General features: G+C 36.7%; 1 protein-coding gene across 3 annotated transcripts in view; it reads right to left on the bottom strand.

The window, feature by feature from the left end:
* Nucleotides 1-26,426, bottom strand: part of ramp1 (receptor (G protein-coupled) activity modifying protein 1) — a 96,177-nt gene extending 69,751 nt beyond the window's left edge. The window contains exons 1-2 of one of the 3 annotated variants that reach the window (XM_015389574.1): nucleotides 25,951-26,426; nucleotides 7,516-7,607 (exon numbers count right to left, since the gene is read on the bottom strand). In XM_015389574.1, the coding sequence (XP_015245060.1) occupies nucleotides 7,516-7,576 (61 nt within the window). In that variant the 5' untranslated portion in view covers nucleotides 7,577-7,607; nucleotides 25,951-26,426. The remainder of the gene's footprint in view (nucleotides 1-7,515; nucleotides 7,608-25,950) is intronic. The other 2 variants (XM_015389576.1, XM_015389575.1) reach the window with 2 other exon arrangements.
* Between the last annotated feature and the right edge of the window lie 260 nt (nucleotides 26,427-26,686).

Below are 26,686 nucleotides of genomic sequence, written 5' to 3'. Positions count from 1 at the left end.
TAATCAGCTGATAAGTAGCAGGTTTGATGAAAGCAACCAGAAGCCAGGGAAACCAACCAGGGGAAAGGACTGGTATAAGGGGGCAACAGAAAGCAACACAAAAAACACAACAGAACTAGAAAACGATTACAATGAAACTAAATCACAGTGAAACTACAAACCTAAAAAGCAACCTAAACAAAGGGCAGAACCAGAACAGAAAGCCCTTTTTCTAAAAGCAAAGAAAGAAACTAGAGCTGTAATCATTGTCACAGATATACACTACTGACCGATGCCATGGTCAACCTGTCCTTGATGCTCTTAAAACAGAACAGGTAAAGGATTTAAGGAAACTGTTCAAATAAAAGAAAACACAGCCGCAAAAAAAGACTGCAGGAACACTTTCTAACTTGGTGAGGCCAGTGAAAGGTGATTTTTAAACAGTAGAGCTTTTGCTGAAAGTTTGCCAAAGTTATGTTTTAATTTGAGTCTCAGAAGTAATGCAAATGCCACGTCTGTCCCAAATCATCCCTCACAAGCGTCTTAGTTGTCCATCTTTTTGTTGATGAAGATGCTCGGTCATCCAGGTCATAGTCGTTCCAAAGTTAAAAAGGTAAAAAAAAATAACTGCACTCGATTTTGTTTTCCGATTTTGAAGGAAGCTTTTTTAATAAAGAATGTCTGGATTAGCATTGAGTTACAAGCTTTATAGATTAGCCCAACAAAGCCGTGTTATGGCTTAGAAAACATGCAAAATGAACTGAAAGAACAGGTCAATGCCTTAGTAATGGCGAGTCCATTAGTAAAGGGTGGAATTGTTCTGCGTGTCTGGTGAAACCATCACGCTGGGTTAGCGTTGATGCTGTTACGAGTGTGAAAGAAATCAGGAAAGTAAACAATGGAGAGCAACATGTAAGAAAGCCAGGGCCTAGTATCTGTGCTCTATTGTTTCTCTTTTATCTGTACGAATCCCTCTTATCAGTGTTGCTCCATGCTTTTAAACGTAAAACAGAGTTGTTTCAGCTTGTTAGAACAGACGTGACGGGTGTGGTGTGTTGACGTCCGGTTGTTGCCCTAAATGGTATCACATTATTTAGCGGGTCAACCTGGCTCTGGTGTTCCCACAGCATGCCGATCAGAGCCGAGGCAATTTTAACACATGTTGCTTGCCAAGTTGTTTGACGCTTCAGCAAGCTGTTCTCGACCCGAGTGTTCCCGGGTTTAAAAGGGTTTTTTGGCCAGTAGAAAAGGGGTCAATAAAAAGCATTCCAAATAACGTACACAAATGGTTTCAGTGAAAATAGGAACTTATTAAAAATCAATAATATTAAAATGGTTGAGCAATTTTCTGTGATTCCTATGATTAGTTGTCTGTCTGAAATAGAAAGATATGTCCTTCCACTTAACTGTATTGCTATAACATTTTAAGTCCTCCCAATTAAAGACTACTAATCCTCTATTAAAAATAATATGATATTTAAAAATAACTCATTATGATTATCAGTTTCACAAAAATGGTCTAATTACTATTTTTTATACATTTAATTGTTACAGTGAATGTATTGGATTGTTATTGACACATTGCAACTAATTTCAATAATTACATCTGAGAGCAGGTAAGGACAGGAATTTACTGCCAATCAGAATTTTATCCAACGAAAGGGCCACACAAATTATGAGCAGCAGGTTGGTCTGAACAGAAAGATGCTTCATTTAGTCTTGTTGCTTCCATAAAAACATATTTATGTGGGTAAATGTGTTTCAAAGGGGATAAACAAAACTCCAAAAGACACAAAGTTTACAACAGCTATAATAATAAAACAGATGGGGCTTATGGTTTATGAGAACAATTATATAACACATAACGATGACTTCAGAGAGAGGGGAAAGGTCCTGAGCTGCATAAACACACACACAAAAACTATTTTGTTTGATTGCCTTATGATGGAGCGGGCGCATCCATGCAGGCGGCAAAACCCCGCACAGAGTCATGTCACAGGTCAATGGTAGAGGTGATCAGAGTACTACTGGAGCCAATGAAGTGGAGAGAAGGGCTGCGGGCTGTCTGGGTTATTTAGAGACAGAAGAGGGAAGGAAAATTCAGCTGAATGCTCCAGTATCAGCTCACATGAGTGTAGAAAAGCCCCCAACTGTTTTTCAGAAATGTGTTTCCTACCCAGACCACAAATATGTATGGTTTCCATGGGTAGACTCTAAGGGTTGTTTATTGATCTTATCCCCAAGCAGACACTGGATAATAAAGCAAATTCATCTTTAGGGTAGGAATACAATGGAATTTTGGGTGAAATTATGAAATGTCTAAATGTATTAGACCCACAATGTGTACTTGATACACTGCTTGTCAATCTAAGCAGGCTTATGCTTGATTTTAGACTTGATGCACAGACATTCAGCACAGAAATGGGATGCCAGGACTTAAAATCTGCAGCCTTTATACACCATGTGGCTTTTTCCCCTCTATGTAATATTATGTTCAAGGGATCGTGTACAGTACACAGCACAAGCTTACCACACTACACAAGGAAGTAAATAACAAAGCAGTTTTGTTCTTTCAAAGGCTTTCCATGTCATCCATGACTGAAAGTATTTTCTTTTTCCAAGGGTTTTTCATAATTTGTTAATTGTGGTGATATTTAAAGGATAAATTACAAGATGTCATTCGATGATTATATTTGCAAACTTTTTCCAGTAGGAACTATGGCAGATCCACTGTTTTTCGGTGCAGAGCTGTTCATGTAGTTACAAAATTTCCTCGGTGTGTGGTGCGGAAATTCTGTCCACCCGAAGGAGCACTGAAGCTAAAATGATGTAATTTGGCCTTGCAGTCGGGTCAAACATAAATCAAGCAATAGACTGCATTAAATTATGCATTTAACTGACTGGACAAATAACAGTGCAGGAGATTAAGATGCCTCACTCTTGGCCCCAAAATTATCTACGGTATAAGGATTTTCTGTCTTTCTAACCATAAGAGCCAAGATGTCAACCAAAAATGAGCTATGTTTTTATGATGCCCTTTTTATATCCTCAATAAGCTTCTAATATCTTTAAAACCTCAGCAACTTGCTGCTTTAGGTGGGTATTGATTTTTAGAACAAGAGGTTCCTTCACATCCATAGTTATCCGATTGGTTCTAACCTGTTTCTGCTGACCATTACTCCCACCTTTTATATCAGGCCCTAGTGATTTCACATATAGATAGAAGATATGGATTTTGTATAAATCCTATTTCAGAAAAGTTCTTATTCATATTCAGAACCTATAGCATGTGCATTTATCAAAGTATCAAATAAGTAATAAGGCTACAATGTACAGTGTCTATTGTGGACAATAGTATTAATATATGTTTCACAATATAATTTTATTCAATAACGATATATTTAAACATTTTTTTGATATTTTGATATAAACTGCAGTCTATGTCTACAGCGTTTGTCACGTTCCAAGCGCAGGAGATTCCAGACGAACAGAACCCAGCACACTGGCTATATAAGCGATAATATATCCTATATACTGGAGCCCATGCTCTGCAACGGTAGGCTGTGCTGTTGTTACCGCACAGCTGCTAAGCTTCAAGGTGGTACATTTTAGCTACAAAATGAGTGCACATTAAACACAGTCATGATCAGGAGTAAGGATCAGGAAATCAGAAACATCAAGGAACTCTAAAAACACTTTGACCACTAGCTAGAGAGAACAAGACTAATCTGGCCCTGATGACTTGGTAGAAGCACCTTAAACAGAGTAGAGTTGAAAAAGTGAATGTAATGAATAATTAAGACAGTCATCAGTGCCAAGATCATGACAGAGAGAGCAAGAGAAATATTAACAGAATACAATTCATTCAATTAATTTGGGGAGTTTTCAATTGTAATTTTAGCGCTAGTTATCAGTTGTTTTGCCAATTTATTATAACAATTTTTGAACACAGTCTTTTAGGCTTAGGTGTGTTCGTTTGTCTTCTTCGACATATGACAGTAAACCATGAAAAAATAAGGAGGCAATGACAAAAAATGTAAAGAAACATGAGAAGGGATAGTTAATCACCTTTTGTTTTTGAATGTGAAAATTAATTTCATCTGTTGAGCTTGTAGCTCCAAAAACTAGGTGTTTCAATAGTTTCTAAAATTTTATATTGGAGGAGTTTCATGAAATCGGCATCAAAATGTTTAGATGTTGTTTCAAGATTCTGTTGTGGGCTCTGATGATTTTTTATATTGTTTATATCAATATTTGAATTACAGTATAGGGCAAAATTAAGAAATATGTTGCGATATAAATTCCAGCCATACTGTTCAGCCCTACTGAAATGCATTAAAAAAGCTTAGAAATGTTTCTGTTTGTTATTTAATTCTACTGCAGTTCTAACATGATGCAAAACTTTGGTGGCTGATCTGTCCTCATCATTTAGAAATCAAATTACACAGGAAACTATATAAAAACTGTTAACATAAGAATAGCTCAGAACTACATTTATGCAGCAAAATTTAAAAACAGGGGCAGAGAAGAAAGTGGAAGAGGTCCTTATTTGTCCTAAAAGTGAGCACAACCTATTTGGACTTCCTGAACTGATTATATAAACCAGATCATTGGTGAGGTGGTAGGTACTTGGCAGCATGAGCCTTAGGTTGTTTCCATACTGATAAACACCTGGAGGATACATAGCATGCATGATCACACCCACTGACGTACTAAGTGTGTTTGTGGTTTGGAAATATCTGTTCAAAATAAGATGAAAAAAATATATAAATACCACAGCAAAGAGTGGAATTGGTCATAAATAAGCTTAAAGGCAGTAAACATGTTCCTGTCTGTTTACACCCATGGGCTGATCACTTTTGGCAGTGTGCTATAAGCCTCAGAGCAGTAGTTTTAGGATTACAGTTCCAAACTTGCTGAGGGAGAACAGCCAGCTCATGCACTGTTTTGGAGGTTGTTTGGGTGGGAGTAAGGTTTAGGGGCTGATGACTGTGTTGCCCCGTGCTCGCAGCTGCCAACACCAAAAACCACTCATGCGATCATGCTTTCACACATTTATTAAAGAGGTTTTGTAAAAGCTGAGAACTGCTGCAGCTCCACTTTACATTTTTTTATTTGTTTCAACCAATCTGCTCAATTTTTTTGTTGTTTTTTAACTTTTACTCTCTTTAACCTGTGATTTTTTTCAACATATGATAAATTATACATTGGAAGTAGGTAAATTATACATTTTAAGGTCAAATTACAAAAAGACACTTACATGGTATCTATGGATTATTTATATAGAGGTCATAGCATAGTTTCAACACATTAATGTAATCTAAAGACAGTTTACCGGACAAACAGGTCCCATTCATATTAAGTTATATAAAACCTATTCAATTCAAATCAGTCCTGTTTATCTCAGCATAATATAGTCACATAGCCGGTTTCATTTCCACTCATAAATAACCCAATTTTAAGCTAAATATAATACAACACAGTCCAGTTGGTCACAGAGGGGTAAAGGTATCAAATCAAAGCTGTATGTATCCTGTGATTGCAATGGGATAATTAACTTTATAACTAAGCTAAAGGATCAAGTATGTAAACTAACTTCTGCCCTCTATTAGCACAAAACTACACCCCAGTTACCCATGAAATTACTCACAGGAGTCCATTGAATCCATATTTAATTGCAATTAAAGAACAGATATATTCAAACGTTCCTTCGGGTTTTAATCTGGCAGGTTACAAAACAAGTTCAGCTCTTTCATTTACATCATCATCTTTTTCTTATTTTCACTTCTAAAACTGAACATTTTTTACTGTCGCGTGACATTCCTGCTCTGAACTCTGGCTGCCTACAGAGGCTGTTAAATGTACAAACGATAGACTGTGTCAACTGCAGATATGCAAAAACATCTCTAAATTCTTTCTCATGTTCTGCCTAAAAACCAAACAAAGTCATAAATTTCCTTTTAGCTGCATGTATCTGGTTCAGCAGTGGAGAGAGATGAGAAGATCATTGAGTCATTCCTGTGTTTAAACTTTTAAACTCAAGTTAACCCTTAGATTTTACATATAAACTGGGTTAATATATCAAATCTGTACTACAATCAATGAAGGTTTTATCGTGAACATCTTAGGTTACGAATATATACTAAAAACATGTTTCGTTGTTTCACATTAAAACATGATATATTTTAATGGAAAAAGAACACAGCAATTAGCAGCAAGTAACAAATAATGCAGATGAAATGTAAGAATGCCGTCTGGTCCTTTTCAGTTCCTGGAACAGAATTTCCCATTAACAATGTTAAATAATAAAAAAGTGGCTCATAGGGGGACAAAATGGGTCAGAAATACGAAAAACTTTGTAAGGAGTACAAAGTTTTTAAGATGAGCAACAAGAAATATCTGTAGACCATATGATAAAAATGCTTTAAACAAATATTTAACCTTTTAACCTACTTCTGCATGGAGTATAAGTGATTTAAACTGTGAAGACTCATAAATTAGGTGTTAACATATACTATTTAGTAATTACAAATATAGAAGGCCTTTAAATTTAGTGATGATAACGGTACCTAATAAAATATTTCAAAACTGTTGTCATTAGGCTTTTGGTTTATTGGTTTCCTTTGACAAAACTGCTTAACGTTAAGGAGACCTTTCTCAATCTCTCCAACAGCTTTATTCATAAATTATTACAGACAATTCACAGCAGAGAGGCTTTACAAGAAGAGATTTTTTTTCCTGGTTATGAGACAATTTTACTGACATGTAAATAGCAAAACAAGCTATTGTTATTTTCCAAAGAAAAATCTAACCACCAGGCACCCCACTGTAATCTGCAACCTGATGTTTTCTTATTTCTAAAATGACAACATGAAATCATGCAAAGTGTTTTACTGTACGGTCCTAATATTTCAATAAATGCCACTAATTTGTTCACGTTTACATTGCTTTTACAATGAATCTGTAGAACACTAAACCTTTAAGTTGTGCCAACAAATTCGTTTCTGAAGGAGATCGCAAAAATGAAATGAGAGTAACATGATCGAGAAATAGAAGGAAAAAAAGAAGACACATGCAGTAGTAAATATGCTTAGGCCACATTTAAACACCAAGGTAGTAACAGAAACCCCATGAGACCGACTTTTTTCATGCTTTTTTTCCTCAACTAGGACTGAAGCCATACTGCCCTGTGAAGCAATATGTAGCAAAAGCATGATGTTGTTTGGGCCTGTCCAAAAATCTCTTTAAGAAAATAAACCATGCCAACTCAACGTTCAAAGGTTTTTAACTCAGAAAGGATCTGGCCAATTATTGCAACAATAAAATGTACTGAAATGGTTTTTTAATCATGACCATAGCTTTCACCAAAGTAATACTTTATTGTGGTTAGTATTATTTTACATTTTGCTTCATCAGACACATGCTACAGAGAGTTGCAAGCTGAGGGTTAATTTGCAAAGTGCAGAGGACTTAAGGAAGGTGGTGTCATGCATTGATGAACGGTAACTCCATCCTGCTCACAAGCTGATGTCATACCCGTTATGACTCTGGTTTCTTCTTTCCACCCAAGGCTCTGGACATTATTCTTTAACCTCATTCATCCAACTTACTGTCCTCTTTCTCATCCACTTTTTAAAAAAAAAAAAATCAACGTTAAAACTTTCATCAGATGTTCAGATTACATCTGTTATCTTTTTAATTGGTGATGACAGGCCGAGTGAAGGCTTGTTAATTTTTCATGGGATCTGCCTCACTAGCTTTGACTAGAGTGGTATAGCTGAACAGATTGAGAGATAAAGATGATCCTTTTTAGCTTTATCCTTCCTGTAAAGGATCTTTCCTTAATTTAACAGAAAATATGGCTCTGTTTGGAGGATAAATTGTCTTGCTTTAATTGTGCAATGTTGAATCTTTTTTAATGTTAGGATATAAAAATTAAATAGCATTTCAAGTGAAAACATTTTCCTATGTGAATAGAAAATAATTACATTCTATGGTATTGCTGTAAAAACAGATGTAAAGATCTCAATGCCTGTGCTTTTATAGCTTGAGTTTAGTTCTGTGCGAACAAACACTGACAGATGAAATAAACCCCCCTAATTCATGTGCCTGGGGCTTTAACAGAACACAATACTGAAATCATATACATGTCGTAAAACATCTTATGTTTTTTGTCTTTTATGGGATGGTCTATAAAAGAAAAATATGTTCTAAACTTTACTGCCTTAAAGATTTTAAAGGAAACACGCAAAATAAAAAATATACTTTTGAGGCTGTTACTCCTGTAAACCATATATAGATTTTTTTTCCTTCATTTGGTGGGGAAACAGGGGGAAATGTCCTCCTTTTATATTAACAAGGACAGTGATACGAACAAGGAAGATCCACAGCCTATTTTGTGTCTGATAAAATACAACTTCTACAGTTTAAACCAGATGTAACTTGGGGGGGAGAAAGGCTGGTTTTAAGACATTAATTGCATTTCCTTAAAAAAGTATTGAACTTTTCACCCCTGTTTCCTGTGTACTTCAGTGTACTTTATAGGATGCTAGGCCAACACATTATCGTGCAAGGCTATGAAAAGTATTTGGTTTACAAAATATTTAAAAAATGTTGGAGGCCTTCCCCAGGTTTTGTAGACTTACATTAAATCACATAACAGTTAACAACTCTTGCCTTAACAGGTGATATTATATGTGCAATAGAATCCTACTAGGTTTCTAAAAGTTAAAGGCAATCATTTTAGTTTACAAATTTCAAATCTTTTGTGGTGGCTAAAAGAAAAGAAAGAATTTTAGCTGTCGGATAAGTTAACAACCTAAATAAGTTTGATCACAAAACGTTTTTTATTTGGATGCACATTTCCCAAGAAACCCACGAAGCAAACACACCATAAAACACCTCATGCAATAGTCCTTACAGAAAAAAGAGAAGTGTCTCTAAACTAAATCTTCCTGCAATCTTGGCTGGAGATCACAGACGGCTGGAGGTAGGGCTTTTTTTTCTTCCAGCGTTTTATTGTCATTACACTGTCACAAGTAGAGCGCAACGAAATTCACTCACTGCACTTAACCCATCCCCTTGGGGAGCAGTGGGTTGCCATTTGTAGCGCCCGGGGAGCAGTGTGGGGCTAAGGGTCCCTAACCACAAGGCCACCACTCTCAGTGGGTTTATGCCATAACTCCCATCATCAGTAAATAAATCACTATAAACCCAAATAAGTCACCAGAGCTCAAACATTAAATAACAAAACCCTAAATTCTCTATTTTCTTATGAATACATTTTGTTATGAAATGCTACTTCTCAATTTAGATTTCTGATTAATTAATATAGTTCTTTAGACCAACATAAAAGGTTTTTACTAACTACTATTCAAAGCTTTTAATTATCAGACCAACAACATTAACCTCAGTCATGGTGTTGCAGCACAAGCCACACCCATTACCAAATAGCCAATGGGGTCTTGCTGTCAAAAGTACTTACTTATCACAATTAAACTGCTTTTTATTGACATATGCAAGTTGTACTTTAATACAAAAAAAATGTTAAAAAACAACACAAATATATCCCACTAAGTTAACACAGCAGATGATGTTTAAAAAAATGTATTTATAATTACTCAGTCTATTAATCACATGCCACTTCTGCATCTATAGTAAGAAAGGAACTGGTTACATGCGGATAATGAACTGTCAGTCGCTCCTTTCTGGACTTCAGGCTCACAATCACTTAGTCAAACACTTTTTTGTTCTTTGTACTTTTGAAATACATGATTTATCAATTCAGCCCATTATCAAGCCATGCTCAACAGAACTTTGAAAGCTTTAGTATAATTGCAGGTAAATGTGCTTCATACATCAGATATGTATCTAATACATGGTCATAGTAAGGTTTGAAGCTAGGGAAGGGATTAGTCAGTCAAGATGTTTAAAGGCACACTATGCAACATTTTTCAGTTAATTAATGTGTTCCATAACGTTTTGGGTGATTAAATGAGTCATTTCAGGTTGAACAAAGGTATTCTCGGCCGCCCTGGTGGTCTGTGGGGGAAAAACCGCACTTGCAATTGCAGGAGCACCAACCCGCACCCACAGGCTCAAAAGTCTCGCGAGAGTCGGTCTTGCTTTACGGCGAGAACTGCTACACCCCCCAGTTAAAAGCATGCTCGTTGCTAGCACAGTGGCGATCTTTGTGCAGCGCTGCTTTCACACCGGACACAGCAAAATCACGTCTGCTGCTTCATTTTTACTGCTTGTACCAGTTAGTTCTGACGCGCGGCTGAAGCAGCTTTGCTGCTCTGGCTGCGCGGTGCAAAAGTGTGTCTGAGGCGCGTTGGGCGGAGCTTCACTATCCTTTCTCTGCCTTGCAGCTATATTTGCTGTGATCAGTGGGAATAAAGTAGTTTTAATATGTTTTTAAGTGAGAAAATACACCTGAAAACGTAATCAGTGCAGTCAGTTCCTGCAGGTTACAATGCTGTCTTTCTATATTTTTTCTGTCGGAGCCGCTCAGACCCCCACATAGCAGCGGTGCGCCGACAGTTGGAATCCCTTCATCAGCAGCCTCTGGCTGGGTCGCCTCCTCGCGGTTCACGGCGGCAGCTGGTAGGTGAATTTCATCTAAATAATCCAAACTGCAGGCAGCAGGATAATAAAAGCGAACATATTCTGCCGGCAGATTTCTGCATTTTAAGTTAATTTAGGCGTCAATAAACTGTTTAAGAGGAGTGATAATAGCGCTCTGATCATCAGCGCTGTGTCTCTCTCCCTGCCAGCTCCCAGATCAGCTTCTCTGATTGGTTGAGGCGGTGCGTCGAGCAGCAAAAATAAAATTTTTCCATCTCGAGCAGCAGCGCGTTTGCGGCGCGTCACACGCGTCAGATGCTTAAACGCGCCCGACGCGCTGCTTCAGCTGCTCAGACGCGCTGCGCCTGCTGCTCAAAACGCGTCGCGGGACCTTTTGCTGCGCCTTGACGCGCGTCAACAATTGACTTTGCATGTAAACTCGCTGCTTCTGTCGCGCCAGCTGCGGTGTGAACGCAGCATTAGTCATTCGTTGCGTTCGCCTGTCTGCTAAGCTCAAAACAACCGCGCCTGGCTTGACGGAGAAACCAGGAGAACAGCTGAGCATATTTACGACAGTGCACTTTTACTTTCGCCCTCTGGGGGGAGCCTCGCTGGAAAATCAACACCGGTTGCATAGTGTACCTTTAAGTGTTGGATTACAAATGACTCCAGTGTTGCCTCCATACCACGTGGGCAGTTATTAGGTACTGCCACTTTCAATGGGAAATTAACAAAGAGAATAACAGCAGACTGCCACATATAAGGAAATACATCCATTCACACAAGCACAGAAACAGGCACATTCAAATATGGGGGTGCTTCTCATTATGCTGAGCTGTAAGAGTGAAAAAAGGGTTATTGCTTTGAAATTGCACACATGTGCATAATAGAAATTACCCCCCCAGACAGATCTATATGCGAAAACTCCAATCCATCTTTAAACAGACAAAAACAGAAACAAAAAGTAGAGAGTTATGTACTTAGTGGCATTAAAAGTCTTCTCCTTTCCCCTCAGCATGTTGTAGGTGGGTTTTTGATACCCTCCTTCTTGATTTATGACCAGTCACTGTCCTCGTCTTTTTCCTTCTGCCTTTTGCACAAAAATAGACTGCAAACAAATGTAATTATTTGGATCTGCCCCATGTTGCTTACACCCTCTTCTAAGATTTTCCTCCAATTCTAAAGAATAAGGATGCAACAGAAGCTAGTTGTCCATTATGTTACTATCAAAAATATGATTCTATTATTAAAAAAAAAGCTACCTCCAACTATGTTTTAGAAATATAAGGGGACCCATAACCTTAATATGCACAGAAAAAAACATTATTTTATACCTAAACAATCTAAAAGTGTATTTGCCCCCTAAACCGTATGACTGGTTGTGCAAAACTTAGTGGTATCAACTGCTATTAAGCATTTGTGATTGTGTGAATTCAGCAATATTTAAGAATTTTTCCAACCTGAACTTTATTTCCATCAGATGTCAGCCCATACTTTTTCACTAGGTCCATCCAAAGCTGTCTCGATGGGGACAGACTGCTCATCATTTAGATACTGTAGCTCTGCAGCATTAACCAATTGTGGTTGAGCTGATGGCTGCATCTTCTTTATGGTTCTGCTAACTTGTTTAATCAGTTATCGCATAATGCACCAGCTGCTAAGCAGCAAAGCAATCCCAGACCATCACACTACCACCACCACCCTTTGCTGTCATCTTGATGCTGACTTTTTTCTGCAATCCTCCCTTAGTTTCTACAACTGTGAATCCTACAAATGTGTGCTGGCTTTCCCAAACTTTAGAAATATTTCACTTTTCTTTTTTTATATAGGTCTAAGTCAATTTAAAATTTGACTATTTGTTTTTTACCCTTGTCTGATACTGACACTTCTGCAGTATTGAAACATTGCAGTTGGAAGTTTTGTTTCCATTTAGTTCGGTTCCAGCTTCCTTCTCCCACATGTTAACTGGCCCTTGGGCAAAGTTGGTATGACAAGAGAATTGCAGAATTATGAAACATCTGTAAGGGGACAAATGCTTTTCTACAGCACTGTACATGAAATACACACATGTGTTGGTTGGTAGCCCTTGTTTATTGAAAGAAAACCTGATATTCACAAAAATAACTTGAAGCTGATGAGAAATAATAAATCAAATCTTTATGAAAATGAACAATAAAAGTCAGACATTTTTTTCAAACACGCTTCAACAGAATTATCAATAGAAATAACTTGGGCATGGCTGTGGTACAGGGGTAAATCCTGCAACCCATTTACCGAGGTGTTGGTCCTTGGCACGCCTGCACAAGTTGAAGTCCTTGCCTCTGACCTTTGTCTTCCCTCTCTTTATTTCAATTTCCTCTTTGCCTACTATCAAAAATAAATGCCACTAGTATCATGAAACAGACATGGACAACAATGATGGAAGTACTAGAAAAGACTAAAATAATAATGCATTTACTAATTAACATCATAGCTATCTACAATCCTTTAATCAGTCAGTTTGCCTATATATAGGGCTAAAAGCAGTCACTGTGCTGTTTGGCAACATGGTGTGAACCACACACAAAACATGGACCAAAGAAAGCAAAGGAAAGAGTCATCCCAGAAGATTAGGAAGAAAATTACAAGCATGTTAAAGGTAAAGTTGGTAAAACCATCTCCAAGCAGCTTCATGTTCCTATGACTACATTTGCACATATTATTCCAACCATCCTGGGCATAGCCACAGCAGGAAATTTTGTGAAAAATACTGTAAAAGAGACGGATAATATGAATGATTAAAAAAGAGCCCAGAAAGCTTCTGAAGTGATTGAAGGTGAACTTCAAGCTCAAGGAACATAAGTATCAGATTGAAGCATCGGTTGTTGTTTTTTTGAGTCAAAGTGGACTTAATAGGAGATGACCAAGGAGGACAATATTGTTGAAAACATCCTAAAAAAGCAAGACTGGAATTTGCTAAACTACATGGAGACAAGTCACAAAGCTTCTTATGGAATGATGAGAAAAAAATGTGAGTTTTTGCCAAGGCACATCAGGTTTATGTTCACAGATGGATAAATGAAGCATATCAAGAAAAGAACACTGTCCCTACTGTGAAACATGGAGGAGGCTCTGTTATGCTCTGGGACTGCTTTGCTTCATCTGACACAAGGTGTCTTGAATCTCTGCAATATAAATTAAAATCTCTAGACTATAAAGGGAGTCTAGAGAGAAATGTGCTGCCCAGTGTCAGAAAAGCTTGGTCTCAGTCTCAGGTCATTGGTCTTGCAACAATGACCCAAAGCACACAGCTAAAACCCCGAAAGAAGGACTAAGTTAAAACATTGGAATATTCTGTACTGGTCATCTATGAGCCCTGACATAAATCCTATTGAGTATCTTTGGAAGGAGCTGAACTATCCCATCTGGAAAAGGCTCCCTTAAAACCTGAGACAACAGGAGGAGTTTGCTAATGAGGAGTGGGTTAAAATACCTGCTGGTAGGTGCAAAAGTCTCATTGATAGTTGTAGGAATCATTTGATTAAACTGATCACTTCAAAGGTTGTCAAACAAGATATTAAGTTAAGGGAACCATCATTTTTGTCCAGGCCTGTTTCATGAGTTGTTGAAGCATGGTTGAAAACCATTGTCTGACATTGATTTGTTCATTTCAGTAGAGTTTGTATCTAGTATTAATTTTGTCAGATTCAAGTTATTTCTGTGACCACTATGGCTCTTTCTTTCATTGTACGATGGATACCAACAATTTTGTCCACGTGTGTAAATACACAGCTGGACTGTAAGAAAAACAAAAAAAATAATCTTCAATATGATGTCATTAAGCAACAAAAATGTAATTAGAAAAAAAAAAAGTCAGAAAGGGGTTGAAGATGATGATGAGTGCTATTACAGTATTAATCTCTCACTTCCCCCATTAGGGAAAACAATAAAAAAGATTATCAGCTCAGTCAAGCATACAAAGTCTCCAAGGCTGATGAGGCTCCTCAGCTACCTGAGGTCAAAATGGCATATGAAGCCAAGCAGGCACAGAGAGATGAGCTGTTAAATGAGGTGATCGCTGTGGATCAATGGGCAATTTGTCCCCATTTACCAGTGGCCTCAGGGTGGAGATTAACCCCCCTCTCGAATTATCTGAAGGGATGCCAAGTGTTACTACTGCCCAGACCCTTCTTAATATGAACAGTGACAGAAAGTAAAGTCAGGTTTGTGTTTCTCTTTTTGCAAAAAGTGTTTGTTGAAAATAACAAGTAAAATATGAAACAATACCAAATACTGATGCAAATTTTGGACATAATTGTAAACCATTGCAAGGAAATTGGGTGCAATTATATTTCTAAAGACAGTGCACAGTGGTTAATTTGGGATTTTTTGCACTCTCCCATGCTTTCTGACACCAAACCCTCTCCAGTAAATTGGCAGGTTACACATCACAAGCAGCGTGAGAAAGGATAATCAAAAGAAACGCTGATAGCTGAAAGTTCATTGAAGCTCTGGCGCATAAATCAAACTGTGGTATCATTTTTTTTCTTTTAATCTTTACAGAAGCTCCTACAATTTTCTACATGGTTTCATTTTAATGTGGCTTATGAGTGAGGATTTCCACGGATAAGTTGGCCCTGATCACCTAATCAGTAACAGTGCTTACACTACCACTGCATGGCTCTCTGAGTCCAGGAAATATGAAGCTAGTGTCTCAAGCAGAACAGAGTAATAGAAGGTCACTAGTTCACATCTCTGACCTCAGTCTGATCTGTGTCGGAGAGTGAATACCACCGGGACTCCTCATCCTAAAATACAATGTATTATTTAAGACCCATTAAGCTAGAGGAAGACTTACAAGGCTTTTTTTTTAACCACATCAAATTGCTATGCTACAAATAGAAGCAGATTGTAAAAAAGAGAATACATCACTGGGACTGGACTAAACATCAGGTTTTGACATAAAGCAGAGCCTTAGAAGTCATAACCTCTCTGTGTCCTTAACACTATGCCAGACTCTGCAGTCCACCCTTTTATATCCATCTTTTTATTCTTTCTCAGTTCAAAGTGATCTAAAACAGAATCCTTTCAGACAGAAAAAAAAACAAACAATATCAAGTTGCGCTCACATAAAACACTTCTTCAACATGGAATACAAAGCTAACAAGTCAGTATACAAATAGAATGTGTCAGGGTTCGGTTGAGGTTTCGAGGATCCAAATTGCAGAGGTGAGGAGGCAGAGGTGAGTTTTGTAGATTTAATGTAGTACTCACAGGCAACTGAGGAAGGAATCCAAAATCCAACATAACACATACAGAAAAAAACAGGACCTTGGAGACATCAGGGAAAACATGCATGAAGAGCCAGGAAAAGACGAGGAGGAACTGCACAGGGAGAGTATATATAGGGTACAGAACAACGACTGGACTAATGAGCTGATTGGGAGCAGGTGTGAACAGAGGATTCTAGAAAGGAGCTAGGGAAAAAGAGGCCAACACAAGAGGACAACAGAGGGCAATCAAGAAATACCTAAGAACTCAAATATATCCAGAAAACACCACAAAATAGGAATTAAACCAATAAAACTAGAAAACAAACAAAAACATGGATGAAAGTGAAACTGAAAACTAAAAAAAAAAACTTAAACAGATCCAAGACCGTGACAGAATGTGTAACTCATTTCAAACTTCCATTAACTTTCAATTTCTAGATATCATCAACTAACCAAATCCCTGTGAGCTGCCATTCTAAAAGAACTGGATTTGAGGGGTGAAGGGTAGAATATACATTCCTTTATATTAAAGGCATAAAATAGCCCACACCAACCAGTGATTACACTGCTATAAACTTTGGTTGCAAGTTTACACTGGAGTCAATCATTAACTCAATTGCAACCCCCACTTCACCTCAAAGATTAGAGTTGTAAAAATAAACCGATGCATGTGAGGACATCTAAAGCAGGCGACCACTGCAAGAACTGATAAACAAAAACATCTACTCGTCATCCTACAAATATTTGCTGAGCGATCAGGCTGATTGATTTAGAAATGTTTGTTAGTGGGACTTAACTACCAGCATGATGTACAATACCAGATAGAGTAAACCTCGATAAATTAAGCCTTCTGGCTGCAATTGATATTAACATTTTAGAGTGGTCTAAGCCAAATTATCTGGTAAAGAATCTGTGGGGGGAGCTGAAAATTAGGGTGATGGCAAGAAGGACTTATTCTTAGCTTGCAAGATGAATGCTTGCTGTATTTGTGCATCAACAAATACACAAGTTTATCTTGTCCTGCTTCAACTGCTCGAGACTGACCATGCAGGAAGATGTATGTGTAACTGTTGCTACCACAACTGTTATACTAGAATTTCTTCTTAAATCTTTGAAACAGAAAAAAACAAAAGAGTAAATGTCTAAGTTGTTGTGGTTTGAATTGGGACCTGTTTCTCTCTCATTTTTTACATTTAGCTCAAACCTGACTTTGTTATGCGAGAATTATTCTGCTTGTCCCTCATTTAGCCAAACAGATTTGATCAGAGCAGTCCCATAATAACAACGTGTAAAACTGAAGGCTAAACATTATTAATTTGGCTTACCAGGTTATGGAGGCCTTTCAGCCTCAAAGACTTGGAGCTCATCATCAAATATAAATTGTTAAAATACCAGTGTAAAAAAGTAAAACATTGGTAAAAATGATAAAGAGAATTTCAACAGGGATACAGCTGCTCTTTATTTATTAACTAAATAAGGAAAAAACTTTTTAGTCAATGTTTATTCTCACTTTAATTGTTTTATCTATTAGAAATATGTTTCTGTTTTTCTATTAAAATAATCCTTTTATTTTCTTTTTCAATTTTAAATCAAGATTTTGTATTATTTGGGGCTTAACTGTACATATATGATGGGTTAACACTTAAAAGGCTATCATAATATAGAAATTAGTCCTTTGATATATATTACTTAAAATACAAATAATAAAAAAAATTCTTAGAAAGGAAATTGTTAGACTGCTGAGCTCTTTAACAAAAAAATCTGAGACGACACAATAAACCCCTTCTTTTCACAATAAAAGCTGTACCATTAGGTTTCAAGTATGGAAGGGGAACAACTCTGAATGGTTCATCTATCTTCTTTATTGCTGTCAGGTGCTATAATGTAGTAGCTCTAACTGTAAGAACAGTTCTAACTATAAAGTTTTTCTGTTTTGGACTTTACTTGTTTAAAAGTCACATTGTGTCTCTGCAACTCTAAGAATGGAAGCAAAGAGTGAAGACTCGAGAAGATTATAAACTGACCATTTATAACAATTTAAATATTCTAAGACAGTATGGAAAGCAGCTGCAGAAAAACAGGGTGAGGCTGTTATTCTTAGCTTTCTTTTTCTCTTTTTCCTCCTCGCTCACTATCTTTCTAATTAGCTGAAGTCCTGTAGGCGGATCTGTCGCGCAGGATGCACAATAACATGCACATCTCCCACTCCACACACAGCAGGGCACAGTTATATATCAGCACTATTAAAACTTTCACTATCCAGTCCCACCTACCCCATTTATCTCCTTCTGTCTTCTCAAAGTAGTCCAAGCTGCCACTGGGCCTCCACCCCCACTGATTTGTGATGCTTCTTATAAAGGTCCTCTTGAGTCCTTTCACATTGGAATTAATACTAACCAAGCACAAGAGACTCAACACAATCGTACTTTTTAAAGAAAGTCTATCCACCTCTTTTACAGGGTGTGGGGCTTAATCTTTACCTTTAAGTTAAAGCATGAACAGATAACACTACAGTGTCTGTAGACATATATAATAAGGTAGTGTCATACAGAAAAAAAAATCTGAAGTTGTAGAATATCTAACCACTGTAGGTTGCTTTTACTATACAGCAGTAGAAGTCCCTTATATAAATGCACCAATCTTTTAAAATCAGTCATTTACAGATGTTTTGATTTTTTATTTTTTTTGCAAAACAACAAAAAATGAATTAAAGAGTAATTACATTTGAATGTGTTTTTCCTTAAATCTTGGGGGGAAAAATATGAATTAGCAATGCCAGATTATGCAGATAGGCTTATGATTTTGTAAGAAATAAATCAATTATTGTATTTTTTTCAATAGTCAGGCTTCACTAAAGGGCCTTTAACAATATTTTGTGTTCTGGTAAAGTTGTTTCAGTAAATTCATCTTTTATTGCACCACTATAAAGTGACAGTTTAACAAAATAAAAATCAACTTTTATTTTATTTAAAGAGTCACTTTCTATACGCAACAACATTTAAAATAGGAAAAGAGCAGAAGACATGCAAGTGTTCTCTTCTCTTTTCCTAACACATGATTATAGCTGTAACAGCCAAGGTCGGAGGGAGGGATGGAAAAATAAAAATTCTCCCAAGCTGCATGACTTTTTCTATTGATAAAGCTTTTTAGAAATTTTCATCCAGGGTATCAACAACTGCTGAGTGCCACAAATGTTTAGAGGTTAAACGTGTTGAATTAATTTAATAAATTACAAATCAATTTATTTTCTAAAGGTGAAATAATAGCATTCAAGATATGTGAGTTTCTAAAATGAATAGAAAGATCTTTTTTTAACTGCAAAGCCAAAATAGAATAACTTTGTTACTGCATTTTTTTGTACAGAGCATGAGTCATTCTCAGTGCCAAACTTTAGTCAGTGGTGTATTAATTTTTTAAATTGTTTGCAGTCATCAAGCTTGCATTGTCAGAGTTTCCTAATGCTTTCCTCTGAGTCATTCCACAAAGTGTTTCCTATCTGCCAGTTGACTATACAAGCGACAAAGTTGCTTCCTGTTTGTGTAATATGTTGAATGAATTTAAATGGAATCCCGGGCTGTCACTTGAAAGAACACCACCTCAGAGAAAGAGGATTAAAGCTACTCTCTGAGCGAGGTTCTTTACTGTGTGCTGAAAAGACTGACAGAGTTTTTTTCTACTTTATTGCTCCTGCAAAAAAAAAAAATAAAAATCACTTCTATTTAGAGACCAAAGAGGGAAATAATTTTTTACTGATCAGTTTTTGTTTTTTATTAGATTACTAAAATAATAAATCCAGCTTTACGGGCAGGTAAAGGCCTAACAGATTAGAAGCAGTCCGCCACTCAGAATTGAAGATATGAATTCTTTCCAAGAATTATGGAGATCTGAAGAGTAAAACGACAATAAGGTGACCTGGCAGCAGTAATGAGTCATATCTGTTCCTGTAAGTCCGGAACACTTTATTACGCTGTTGTTAAAGGAAACAAAAAGCAAATATCAGAGGAAACTCTCCCTCTTGGAAAGTTATCAAGAGTCCCTGTGGAAGGTCCAAAGACCTGCTTATGGTTCCTGAGTTGCAGGTTGCAAACTCTAAACATTCGAGGGTACCTAAAAATAGCTCTGTGACAGTGAGAACAATAATGTTTTCACATTGTGAATAGTTTAGGGCTTTCCTAATTGACTTCAAATTAATTATACAAACAATAGAAAATCAAAAGTGCTCCCTTTTAAGTCTATAACACATTGGGTCGAATATAAAAGAAAACAAAAACACTGCCAGGTGCGTCTTCACAAGTTTTCAAGTAATCGTATAACAAGAGAAAAAACAGATAATAACCAGTAATACAAACACCGCTGGAAAATATGATTACGGTTCGACCCCCGCATGGGTGTGATCATACCCCTTTAAGGAAAATTACTACAGGCCAAATTAACAGCACAGGTCCCTTTAAGGCAAATGCGAGTAGACCCTGTGACTGTGGTGCTGTGCTCCTTCTAGAAAGATGCTCAACAAGCTTAAATGGTGTTGATGTAAGCAGACAATTAATAACAATTAATTGGTTTTACCCTTGATTTTAAATGAACTACAAATTCCAGTTCTGGAATAATAATGTATTTATAATCTACTGGTAAAATATTACAACACCAGTTATATGAAGTTATACACAATACATTTGGGATGTAATGTGACAAACATACAAACATATTGACCCAAATTCTAGCTTAAAAGTTTTTGTAATTTTTTTGCCAGTTAATTATTAAGACAACCTATTCTCAAATGAGATGCTTCATTGTTGAGATAAATACATTTTGAGAGTGTCTGAATGTTCCATTAATCATTACTAGGGCTGAGACAGTTAATTGGATTAATAGTAATTAATAATTTATTGAAATAATCTTCAACTCATTTAGTAATCGATTAAACTGCAGTATAGAGACTCTAAAACATGGATTTAGCTGACAGAGCAACCCACTTAGGTCAGTAATTAAATAGTTTGCGGTGATTTAATGAATTTAGCGTTAATCTGTAAAAAAATTATAATAATCATTTTCTTTGCGATCACTGACTCCGGGAAGGGCCATTTTTGCCCAAATATACTAACACTTTACCCCTGACATCTTCCAGCAGTGACGTCACGGTGCAGTAAGCCGAAAGCAATTCTCCCCGCTTTACGATCAAAATCAAGGGGAACTACTGGACACCCCTGCAATCAACAATTATTTAAGATTTTGAGAGGACGTCCCCAATATAAATTTGCAAGAGCTATAGTTAAACTGTCAATGCGTGGCATTGCATGGCCTGTGCATGGCAGTTGGATGTCGTAATACATCGGCTAAAAGTGAAAAACAATTGTTATTTCATCTTTCAAATTCATGATCCACCACGGACAGGTTACTACCGTCCTGGTCATTGGATTTCCAATTTGAAGAGGGAAGATTTGCCATTAAAATTCTGGCCAGAGAAAAAAACAAATAATATGTAGCCAAGATGACTTAGATAATAGCGCGTTGTGACAAACACCAGATACAGCATTGGGACTCAACAGCCGGTACCGCACCATGACGTCACAAACCGGTAGGTGGCAGTAGTGTTCTTGGACAAACAGGGGTGCCTCCAGTAAAGCACATTAAAATGACTGACTCATCATTTATTGAACATTATGTAATAATTTCATATTCAAAGTACTTTCAGAAGTTTGAATTCTGAATATGACGGGACTTTTCCTTTAAAATAAAATAAAAAATGTTTTTTGTCTTTCGACATTCTCTACCCAGGACTACCCAAAGGAAAAGTTTAAGATTCACCTGGTCTAATTCTGTAAAAAAATCTTCTCTAAGGAACCTTTGGCTATTTGATTATTTATCGATTAATGGAGGAAATAATTGACAGATTATCGTTAGTTGCAGCCCTAATCATTACCCAATGTGAATCGCTCCAAAGCCTTTATACTTCTCAGTCCTGGAAACATTTAGGCAAGATTCATCACCTGACAAATTCACAACTTATTCAGATGCCTTATCCCCAATGTTTGCTTTTAAATTGCATTTTGGATGAAGCCTGGGCAAACGCACTCTCATACACACCCAATGCAGTTAACAGTATTAGTTATCGAAGTCATGTTGATTATAACAGATCGATTTAGAGGTTTTCACACAAAGTTAGACAGCAATGCGGAGTGCAATCCATTTGATTCACATTGACTGTTCATTAAATTCACTAAATAAATGTGATACGTTCCATTTACAACAGGCATTAACAGATTTTTTATTTATTTAATTGCAGTAGTATCTAAGTGACACTAAGTCTATAAACTTGATACTGATCCATAGCATAGATACGTTAAAGTAGAAACAAAAACTAAATGTCCTAAAAACCATTCAAAGTGCATCACAAGAAACAAATTTCTACGCTACTTGTTTGTATGTGAATTGAAGTGAATAAGATTTGCAAAACAAACTACAGCTCCTGGAAAAAGAGTTAATACTTACATGCACTTCATGTAGTAATTTGCAAGCCCCGGACTTTTGTTTTTGGTGCTTTGTTGCATTAACGCTCTTGTGAGGCAATCTATGAGTTTTCTGCTTGAGTGTGATTAGCACATTTAGAGGCAAGGATCTTTTTCAGATCTGAAAGGCTGGACATCATATAGTTCTGACAGATAAAAAAAAATGGCTCTGAGCTGTTTAATGGTTAATCTTTCAAACAGCTCCAGGTTTCCTAAGAGTAAATCCTGAGGGTGGAAATCAATTTTCTTATAGTCCAATAGTTAATAAGTTAATTTCTTAGGTTTGTGTTCAGATCTGCTTATCTGTTGCTGTGAACAAGGCTCTAACTTGGACAGGGGGCCCATCAAAAACACATAAGATGAATGTTTCTCTTTCTCAACGATAAGACGGGCTGCATTCATTTGTTACAACTAACCCCCAAACCCTAACACTTAGCAGAACATATTTTATATTTTGTTTGTATTAATTACCAATATGAAGTGCTACTCGGGAAAAAAAAATCCTTATTCTATGGTTGATGAAAACAGCTGCTCTGGATGTTATCATCCCATAGCCCACAGCTTTTATTAGCGGTTATTAGTCCCATAAAATAGCTTCCGATTGTGCCTCCTACCTAGGCTCAGTTAATTGTTATCAACAAATAAATCCTAATCCTGACCGTAAAGTAATTCCTTTTTTGCCCACAGAATTAATTAATGTATTTATGTGTTCTGAACATAATTATAATAGTTCTTCATCAATTGTAAAAAAAAAAAAAAAAAAAAAAAAAATTGATTAGCATGTCGCCCATATTGAACAACCCCTCAACAAAAATCTTATATCCTGTCAACTGAGTTGGTTTTAAACACTACATTAAATCTGTGTGACTGAAACATGTTTAATTCATTCACAGTAAAGCTTTAAAACCAGTTTTTTAAAGAATGTAGGACATAAATAAAGTAGGTAAAAAGTATAAAGTAGGTAAATAGTGAATAAAATAGCCGATGTGGCTATTCTCAACGAAAAGCTGCATGTTATCATCAATAAGAAACTTACTAGAAGGTAGAGGAAGCAGTCTAAAGCTGCTAATAATGACCATTCAACGGTTGATCAAATCCGAATCAGGTGATGAAAAAAATAGGATTGTTATTACACTGCAAAAAAGGGAAATCTGAATAAGTCATTTTTTCTTAAAATGTAGTGCATTTTTTCTCGAATTGATGACGAAAGTTAGACACTTTGCCAATGGAACAAGGCAATTTACATTTAAAATAAGAAAAAACTATTGTCTTATTTCAAGTTCATATTATCTAATTATCTTATTATAAGAGTAAAGATACTAATTTCATTGGCAAATCATCTTATTTATCTACTCAAATTAAGGGTAAATACACTTAATTTAAGAAATTTTTACTTATTTCTAGATCGTTTTTGCAGTGTATGATTCTGTCTTTTGCTTCCTGATCTGGGACCAGGTTAAAAAGAAAAAAACTGTCTCAAAAGAAATCCCCAGAACATCCTGTCCCCATCCTCTTCACTCCAGCTCTTCCAGGGGAACACTGGTGTGCTTCCAAGCAAGCCATACGATACAGACTACAGGCCAAAAAGTTGGAGGCAAGGACAAAACAAGCTGAACATTTGGAAGCAACTTTAAGTTGCAGTTGAAAATTCCTGTTTTAAAAACCTCGACATGTGTTCTGATGTACATGATGTACTTTCTCGCTGCTGCTAAAGTATCTGTTGTCAATACCTTTTCCAGGTTTTGTGGAATTCCTACATTTCAACAAGTATTACTGATTTCAACTAAATAAATGGCTCTAAACAGGAATACACGACAAACTAATTTCTGTATAATAAAAACAAAATAAAACTTCAGGACTGGGTAAAATGTAACCCCAATGTCATAACTTAAAGGTGTTTTTTGGGGCTAAGGTGTACGCTCAGGATATTACTGAAATGTTTTAAGCCTTTAAAATTAAACCAATGTTTTGGATACAGTATGTTGTTTTGTATGTATGTAAAATAGATATTTTTATAGAGCAAGAAACAACGCAATGGAATGTGTCCATAAAGGCTTTTATTTTACTGCACATCTGGTTAAAATCAATTAAATTGGGCTAAAGAGAATCCCTGCCTCTTATGTTTAAACATGACAGGTTTTCCTACACATATGGTGTTCTGCAAACATTTAGGTGAGTCCAAGTCCGTCCTGAAATAGCATCATAGCCTAACAACCTTGCTATGATCCAGTTTAAACAAAGATGATTGTGTTTTACACAACAAACAGCATGCTGAATGTCTCTGCCAATCCCTTCTTAAAAATGCATTTCCTCCTTAAAATAAATCATTACTTAGGTATTTTGCAGAAGAAATGCATGAATTAGGTATTTTAAGGTTTGCATAACAAACTTGCGTATCATGCATGTTTATTCCTGCATTTCTGCATAGCTTATTACAGTGCCAAACAGAAGCATCGCTTACCGATCTGTTGTCTAATTACAAAATTTAGTTTCCATGTATTTGATTTTAAGTTTATTATAAAATATATATACCATTCAAAATGTTTTGTTTTGTTTTTTTGTTTACAAATAATATACTTTAAAGTGTGGTCTACAATCTCTTTTGGCCACTTAATATCTGACATCCTGATAATAAAATCCTAAAACTATTTACCTGCATAAGGCATTTATGTACACAATCATGACCTGTATGTAGTTTAAATGTCTTGCAAAGGTTTCATGTGTGAATTACAGGAAATTAGTGAACAAACAACAACGTTAAGACCAAAGAACAAACCAGAGAAGATAGAGATGAAAATTAGATTTCTTTTTAAAGTTTAAACGAAAGTTATGTAACAAATCTAATAAGACCAGTGATGAACATCCTATGGATCACTTCTAAATATATCATCCGAATATGGAAAGAGTAGTTAAGCCACATCTCTAAGCCCACAAAGACATATTTGTCCACTTAGACCGATACATCGGGTAAGAAGCGTATTAATCCAGCTGAGAGTCCCTTTTCAGTAGCTCTAGAAGAGCTGCAGCTCTCCTGACAGAAATGCCCTCGTAAAATGTGAACTTTATGGAAAAAGGAAAGAAAGAAAATAATGGTAAATAGAAAGCCATAAAAAAGTTAGAATTTTTCCACAAACCACATAGGGGACAATTTGCTGATGTTAGACCAAAGTGAACAGATTACACTGCATCTCCACCATAAAACAAAGTAATGTCTGTGTCATGCTGTGGGGATATATTTCTTTATAGGTTTGGACAGAGATGCAGGGATATATAGAGCAATTCTAGAACACTGTAATAGTTCAGTTAAATGTATACATGTCCACATTCCGTTTTAAATAAAAAAAAAAAAAAGAGAAACTCTTTCAATCCACTTGTAAATTGAGGATTCAGGGTCTGGCCTGATTACATAGAGTAACTCATAGGGCTATAAGTACTTTTTCAAAGCTTTGTTAACTATTTTTCTTCCACCCCTAAGAAAAAAAAAACATACACCTGTATAATAAACCAAATGAAGATTTTTAGACAATGAAGCGCATCAGACCAGTGTTTTATCTGTTCAGTAAATTCTTTGGATCCTCCAAACCTTTGCACTGCATGCATATGGTCCTAATGTGTTTGTTAGAGCAGGTAGGCTGAGGAAGACTCACCTATGATGAACCACAGCAGCAGATATTTCTGCAGAGCTGAGCCGACGCGCGACTCCATCCTGTCTTTGCCGAAATGATCAAGCGAGAGAAGTTTCAGAGGAGGCTGGGAGAGGATCCAACGAAAACTCAAAGATGAAATGCAAACATCATAAAGTAGCTGCCGGTAAATGAATCCATCAAATTCGCCCACAGGAGCCTCCGCTGCAACACCTTGTGCAAACTGCTCAGAGGAAAGCCAGAACTCGTCCCTGCTTCTCCCGCAGCGCGTCCACTTCCCCCCGAGTTTTTCTTTCTCTCACGGACCGTGAGTCATCCCCGCATGAAACGTGTCGAGTGGTTAAGTTAGAAGGTTTCTACTGGATCTCCCGAGGTTAGGGTGTGGAAACTATATGCGGTGTTACTGTGCGCAACGGGACGCGTCAGCCTGCATGGCACCAGTGGAACCGAGAGAGAGACCGGGCTGAGCGGCAGCCCTGACCCGACAAATGACAGAGTGAGGGAGGGTAGAGGCAATCAACTGCTACTAATACCTTCCAACTGCTTATCTGGTCTAATGTTGAAGTGTTTTAAAAAGTCCGACACAAATCATTTGGAAGTTCCTGAAGAATAAAAAAAGGAATCCCTGGCATCATCCCTAATTTCACTTAGTTTTTTTTTTGTTTGTTTGTTTTGTTTTGTTATTCTACTTTTTTGTACGGAAGAGAATTAGTGCCACTGAAAAAAATAAAAAAGTTAA

This window comes from Cyprinodon variegatus, unplaced genomic scaffold, assembly GCF_000732505.1.
Source record: "Cyprinodon variegatus isolate N-32 unplaced genomic scaffold, C_variegatus-1.0 Scaffold466, whole genome shotgun sequence".
In the NCBI taxonomy this organism is placed as follows: domain Eukaryota; kingdom Metazoa; phylum Chordata; class Actinopteri; order Cyprinodontiformes; family Cyprinodontidae; genus Cyprinodon; species Cyprinodon variegatus.
This window is presented reverse-complemented; position numbering and strand designations above follow the sequence as displayed.